This window comes from Triticum aestivum, chromosome 2D (genome assembly GCF_018294505.1).
Source record: "Triticum aestivum cultivar Chinese Spring chromosome 2D, IWGSC CS RefSeq v2.1, whole genome shotgun sequence".
In the NCBI taxonomy this organism is placed as follows: Eukaryota; Viridiplantae; Streptophyta; class Magnoliopsida; order Poales; family Poaceae; genus Triticum; species Triticum aestivum.
Window position 1 is genome coordinate 448,264,750 of NC_057799.1, and position 7,492 is coordinate 448,272,241.

The following is a 7,492-nucleotide window of genomic DNA, read 5'->3' on the forward strand; positions in this document are numbered from 1 at the left end:
TGATAATTTAGCGAGAGATCATCTTATAATGCTACCGTGAATCAAAGCAAGATAAGATGCATAAAAGATAAAATCACGTGCAATCAATATAAGTGATATGATATGGCCATCTTCTTCTTGTGCTTGTGATCTCCATCTCCAAAGCACCGTCATGATCACCATCGTCACCGGCGCGACACCTTGATCTCCATCGTAGCATCGTTGCCGTGTCGCCAACTTATGCTTCTACGATTATCGCTACCGCTTAGTGATAAAGTAAAGCATTACAGGGCGATTGCATTGCATACAATAAAGCGACAACCATATGGCTCCTACCAGTTGCCGATAACTCGGTTACAAAACATGATCATCTCATACAATAAAATTTAGCATCATGCCTTGACCATATCACATCACAACATGGCCTGCAAAAACAAGTTAGACGTCCTCTACTTTGTTGTTGCAAGTTTTACGTGGCTGCTATGGGCTGAGCAAGAACCGTTCTTACCTACGCATCAAAACCACAACGATAGTTCGTCAAGTTAGTGCTGTTTTAACCTTCTCAAGAACCGGGCGTAGCCACACTCTGCTCAACTAAAGTCGGAGAAACTGACACCTGCCAGCCACCTGTGTGCAAAGCATGTCGGTAGAACCAGTCTCGCGTAAGCGTACTCGTAATGTCGGTCCGGGCCGCTTCATCCAACAATACCGCCGAACCAAAGTATGACATGCTGGTAAGCAGTATGACTTGTATCGCCCACAACTCACTTGTGTTCTACTCGTGCATATAACATCTACGCATAAAACCAGGCTCGGATGCCACTATTGGGGAACGTAGTAATTTCAAAAAAATTCCTACGCACACACAGGATCATGGTGATGCATAGCAATGAGATGGGAGAGTGTGTCCACGTACCCTCGTAGACCGAAAGCGGAAGCGTTAGCACAACGCGGTTGATGTAGTCGTACGTCTTCACGATCCGACCGATCAAGTACCGAACGCACGGCACCTCCGAGTTCAGCACACGTTCAACTCGATGACGTCCCTCGAACTCTGATCCAGCCGAGCTTTGAGGGAGAGTTTCGTCAGCACAACGGCGTGATGACGATGATGATGTTCTACCGACGCAAGGCTTCGCCTAAGCACCGCTACGATATTATCGAGGTGGATTCTGGTGGAGGGGGGCACCGCACACGGCTAAGAGATCAATGATCAATTGTTGTGTCTATGGGGTGCCCCCTGCCCCCGTATATAAAGGAGCAAGGGGGGAGAGGCGGCCGGCCAGGAGGAGGCGCGCCAGGAGGAGTCCTACTCCCACCGGGAGTAGGACTCCCTCCCTTCCTTGTTGGATTAGGAGAAGGGGGAAGGAGGAGCGAGAGAGGAAGGAAAGGGGGGGCGCCGCCCCCCTCCTTGTCTAATTCGGACTAGAGGGGGAGGGGGCGCGCGGCCTGCCCTGGCCGCCCCTCCTCTTCTCCACTAAGGCCCATGTAGGCCCATTAAACCCCCGGGGGGTTCCGGTAACCCCCGGTACTCCGGTATATATCCGATAACCCCCGGAACCATTCCGGTGTCCGAATATAGTCGTCCAATATATCAATCTTCATGTCTCGACCATTTCGAGACTCCTCGTCATGTCCGTGATCACATCCGGGACTCCGAACTACCTTCGGTACATCAAAATACATAAACTCATAATATAACTGTCATCAAACTTTAAGCGTGCGGACCCTACAGGTTCGAGAACTATGTAGACATGACCGAGACACGTCTCCGGTCAATAACCAATAGTGGAACCTGGATGCTCATATTGGCTCCCACATATTCTACAAAGATCTTTATCGGTCAAACCGCATAACAATATACGTTGTTCCCTTTGTCATCGGTATGTTAGTTGCTCGAGATTCGATCGTCAGTATCTCAATACCTAGTTCAATCTCGTTACCGGTAAGTCTCTTGACTCGTTCCGTAATACATCATCCCGCAACTAACTCATTAGTTGCAATGCTTGCAAGGCTTAAGTGATGTGCATTACCGACAATCGGAGTGACAAATCCTAATCTCGAAATACGCCAACCCAACAAATACCTTTGGAGACACCTATAGAGCACCTTTATAATCACCCAGTTACGTTGTGACGTTTGGTAGCACACAAAGTATTCCCCCGGTAAACGGGAGTTGCATAATCTCATAGTCATAGGAACATGAATAAGTCATGAAGAAAGCAATAGCAACATACTAAACGATCGAGTACTAAGCTAACGGAATGGGTCAAGTCAATCACATCATTCTCCTAATGATGTGATCCCGTTAATCAAATGACAACTCATGTTAATGGCTAGGAAACATAATCATCTTTGATCAACGAGCTAGTCAAGTAGAGGCATACTAGTGACACTCTGTTTGTCTATGTATTCACACAAGTATTATGTTTCCGGTTAATACAATTCTAGTATGAATAATAAACATTTATCATGATATAAGGAAATAAATAATAACTTTATTATTGCCTTAGGGCATATTTCCTTAACATAATTCAGTGCCATCTGGTGTTCATTGACAATTCATGGCATGATGGTCCGATTGATACTGTGAGTGTTACTATTTTAAGAAATAAACATGCAGGAGCCCCTCTCTTCTCGAAGCCAAACAAACGTTCCGAGGAGTACTGACAACAAAATCTCCTCGAAACAAACACCAATTTGCAGATTGATTTAGTGATAGAACTATAATCTGGTGCGAAAAGATAGCAACATGGTGTATCGTAATTGGACAAAAACTATGTAAACTATGTGTATCTAATAATTTAGATAAACTTATCAATTGAACTCCATTCTACGGTGACATCTATACTGAAGCAAAACCCACAGTAATTTGAGCAAGGGAGGTAGTGAGGGAGAGAACCTCGGAAGAAATCGACAGCAGCGTGGAGGAGTTGTCAAGGCCAAGAGGAGGAGGCGCGCAGGTTGAAGGACCGGCCTCCAACACGCCGCAGTGGAGCAACTCCAGGCAAGGGACGCCGCCTATGAAGCGATGCCCACCCGTCACCGGAAGGTCCGGAACGAACCTGAGGTTGGAGACGATGGAGCGATGCCACTCCACAGATTTAGCGGGGGCAGGGGAGGTCGCCGAGAGGCCGCTGGGTCGTTGCTTCAGGGCAGGTGGTCGGGTTTGGGCGCGTCGAGGCCGCAGGGTAGCGATGCGGTCCCACTGTGTGCTCAGCGGCGGATTTGGCTGGCGTGCCTTAGATATTATAGATATGATACACAATTTCCATACTCTCGAGGAAAAAATCGACACGGGCCAAGCAAAGTTTCACACTAATCATTTGGTGACAACGAATGGTGGTAGTAGTGGACGCATCCTCCATTCAGATTTCGTTACGTGGATACGTGCCGATTGTTTTGCCTTTTATTGCACGCTTATGTGTGCTCGACCTTTTGTTTTTGCTTCTAGAGGTAGAACAGATTCAATTTAACAATGAACAAACTTAAATTTTCTATATCGGTTTCCATATATGATATGGAAACATCTTGCATGTCAAACATATTCAGAGAAGGCATGCCTATTTCACCATTTGCATTGATAATTTAATAGAGCAGACATTGACCTATTGCAACAACCTGCTACTGCGCATGCACACCTTATTACAAAGCTGACAGGACGATCACCTAAAGAAGCAACAAAACAGCGGACACGGCGACCGCGCCGAGCAGACCAACTCCGCCGGAGACGGCGTGACGGGAAGAGGAGCTTGCCGGACCAGGCGCTGGGTCGGGCGCGTGATGATGTGGTGACGGCGCAGGGGAGTGCTGAGTGGGCGCGTGAGCCGCCGCTGTAACTTGTGCGCTGCCAAGCCGCTCGGTATGGTTGGGGCCGGATGCCGACGAGGACGGAGAGTGCGCCGGAGCATGGTGATGATGATGATGGCGATGGCGATGGTGGTGGTGGTGAGCCGGCGCCGGTGCTGTAGCGTGGTGGCCGTGGTGGTGCGGGCTTGGTGCCTTGTGCAGCTCGTCGACATCCGTGATTGTAGCAGTGTCCAGCTCGTCGGCGTCGATGTGGTGGGTCGGCGACGGGGCCGCAGCATGGTGGTGGATCGGCGAAGGCGCCGGAGCTTGGTGATGATGGTGGTGGCTCGGCGACGGGGCCGGAGCGTGGTGATGGTGGTGGTGGCTCGGCGACGGGGCCGGAGGGTGGTGATGGTGGTGGTGGCTCGGCGACGGGGCCGGAGCATGGTGGTGGTGGTGGCGGCTCGGCGACGGGGCCGGAGCGTGGTGGTGATGGTGGTGGCTCGGCGACGGGGCAGGAGCGTGGTGGTGATGGTGGTGGCTCGGCGACGGGGCAGGAGCGTGGTGATGATGAGCGCTCGGCGCGGGGGCAAGATGGCCATGATGGTGAGCGGGGCTCGGCGCTTGAGCCGGCGCGTGGTGGTGGTCCTCGTGCGCCGAGGAGAGCGCGGCCAGCAAGGCCAGCAGCAGTGCCATCACCACGGCGGTTGGCGAGAGAGGAGTCGCCATGGCGAGAAGCTTTGGGAGTGGTGGTGGTGGAATTATTGCTGTGGTTGTGACAGTCGGGGAGCGCGTCTATATATAGCGACGAGCACTCGTATCTGGAAGAGGGGAGCGGGCCGTCGTCTCTACTATGGAAAGTATTCAATCTTGCGCATTAATGCTTACTATAGAAATGCGATTTCGATTGATTCGTTTCCGATCGTCGAATTCGCTACACTGGCAGGAAATAAATGGGTGCCAGTTATTCGTATATACTGTACTAGCTGGCAGCATTACGCTGGTAACATACGGACATTTGACTGTGATCTGTCGAATACCGTGTGACCGTTGAGTATATATACGATATTTACATTGTTGCCCACAGAAAATCTCGACCATTTATTAGAAAAATCATAATTGCATCATGATTAATAAAATTATATAAATCTTCCTAAGAAAAAGAGAGGGAAAAATCTACGACGCTTACAGTAGGCGGCTAAGGCCCAAGGGGCCGTCTGATCCGGCAAGGTGCTGGCTGGAGCCGGCCCAAATGTGCAGCGCGCTGGATCAACCGACGGCTTTGGGCATGCCATCCGCCGAGCCCCCCAAGAAAAATACTCCCTCCGTTCCTTGATATAACTAATGATGTACATTGTCTCAAAAGAAAAAACTAATGATGTACAAAACTTGGAAGAAAGAACTCGTAGCATGGAGGTGCACGTTGCAAAAAATTATAGAGAGCCCAACATTGATTCTAGCCAAGTTCGTTGGAAAGCCAGAACCTAATCCGGCTAAGAGTGTGCAGATGATGGGTGTGAGTCGTTAGACAGCGATCCATTCGCGCCGCCCGCAACCTCCAGTTCTCCCGTGCTCCTCATCTCGCCACCGCATGAGGTCCTACCAGCGAAGTCCAGGCGGGGCCGGGGACGACAACGACTGGGCGCTTCCCTGCGGCGCCATCCCTCTCTCCTGGTCTGGTTTCCGTCGATGGCTGCGACCCGCGGGCGGCACCAGCTAGATCTGCGGTGGACTGCGTCGGTGGGATCCGATGCTCTCCGGTGGGTGTCCGATGGGGATCGGCGATAGTGCGGGAGGTCCCGGTGCGTGGCGGGGCGGCGGTGGGCTGCCAGAATCGGGGAGGTGGCGCTCTGGTGCTTCCACGCGGCGGTTTCCTCAGGCAGTGTGGGACGGTCTCCTTACTATGCGGGATAGGGGCTGCTCGTGCCATGCCAAGGCCGGCGGCAGCGGTAGTGGTGTGCATGTGAGACGGCGATCGGTGGCGTCCTAGACCTAGGGTTAAGTTGTCGTGGGCCTCGAGGGCTGGACCAGATCTGGCTTGTGGAGGGCCACCACTCTAGTGGCTCGTCTTCTAGGGCTGCCCTAGAGACGATGCTGGTTGACCTCTTGGACCCGCACCCCCCCACCATGGTGGGGCTCTCTGCACGTGGACCGACATTCACTAATGCAGAAAGGGTCTTGCACGTGGACCATTATAATTTCTCACCTAGAGGCGTCTAATACACTATGCACGCCACCAACGTTTTGTGCAGTCAAAAAATAATAATTTTGCACCATCATATAACAATTTGCATCTCACATTGCAGTGGCACATATAAAACAGCACATAATAGACCAGCAATAAGTTGAACGATGGACAAACATATGTAGTTATATAAAACAATATGAGTTAAATAAACACAATCTCACAAACACTAGCTAGGTAGTCATTGTCAACCTGCATACATCATGGCGAACTAATATATAAGCAGTTTACTTAGTAGCATCGATGGCCCAGCCACACACATACTTTTAAATGATGTCAATGATGATCATCATTCTCAAGTTATGGTGTCTGGTGTTTCTGATAGTGACTAAGACCGCCTGTCCAACCTGGAGATTCTTGCCAAGAGGAAGTTATTCCTCCCCACCGAGCTTAAGATAGTGCGACCTTCCGTGTCCACCACGTACACACAGGTGGTGACGGATCCCCATGCGGTAAGGCGTACTCCAGTATAGGCTGGTTGATCAGGATCGATACCACACTTCAAAGATAGCCTTTTAAGCAATTTCCAAAGAAAAAAAATATCAATTAAGTAGACTCGCACATACTCTTGCACGAATATCATACATATTTCCTACACTATGATAAATGACCATGTCATGCGTAGTTATCAAAAAAGCATACAATTCATAGATATCATCAGATTCTACATTACCAAATCGAACTCTACTAAGTATGGATTTTACACGAGTAAGCAAACCATGTATTCTACACACTACTAAATTTCTACTAAGTATGGATTTGTACACTAAAAATATTTAACCGAATAAAATTCTACACAAAGCAATCCATGAATTCTACACTACTAGATCGGATTCTACTAAGTATGGATTATACACTAGTAAGCAAATCCATGGATTCTACACACTACTAAATTTCTACTAAGTATGAATTTCTACACTAAAATAATTACACAACTAAATTTCTACTAAGTATGGATTCTACACTAAAAAAACTACACTACTGAAATTCTGTTTTTTGTGGGAAAACTTCCGATCTATTGATCTTCAATCATGGTAGTATAACGAACACTAGAAATAATAAAAAATACATCCAGATCCGTAGACCATATAGTGACGACTACAAGCACTGGATCGAGACGAAAGCGCGTCGCTGTCATTGCCCCACCCTCGTTGGAGCCGGGCAAAACTTGTTGTAGTAGACAGTCGGGAAGTTGTCGTGCTGCACACGCCCACCGACGATGCTAGAAGCACCACCGGAACGGGGCCTAGGCGGGGAGAACCTTATTCCATCTTCAAGTAGTCGTCGACGTCTCGTCTTCTGAGTAGGACACATACCCTAACAAAACTCAAAAAAGATCTAAAAATGGAGCCCTCCCATCGGCAAGGGCCGTGATATCCACTCCACTCCCATGGCCCTAAGGCCACCAAAGACTAGGCGGACCGCCGGCGGTGCCGACGGGAGGCAAAGAAACCCTAGCCTTTTAGGAGTACACTACTA

The 7,492-nt window shown here is 49.4% G+C and overlaps 1 protein-coding gene across 1 annotated transcript; it reads right to left on the minus strand.

Annotated features, from left to right (window-relative positions):
- Positions 1-3,539: 3,539 nt before the first annotated feature.
- LOC123049549 (histidine-rich glycoprotein) lies at positions 3,540-4,532 on the minus strand. Its single transcript, XM_044472449.1, has one exon. It carries the CDS (start codon positions 4,495-4,497, stop codon positions 3,649-3,651), a length of 849 nt encoding a protein of 282 aa, XP_044328384.1. The 5' UTR covers positions 4,498-4,532; the 3' UTR covers positions 3,540-3,648.
- Positions 4,533-7,492: the final 2,960 nt, after the last annotated feature.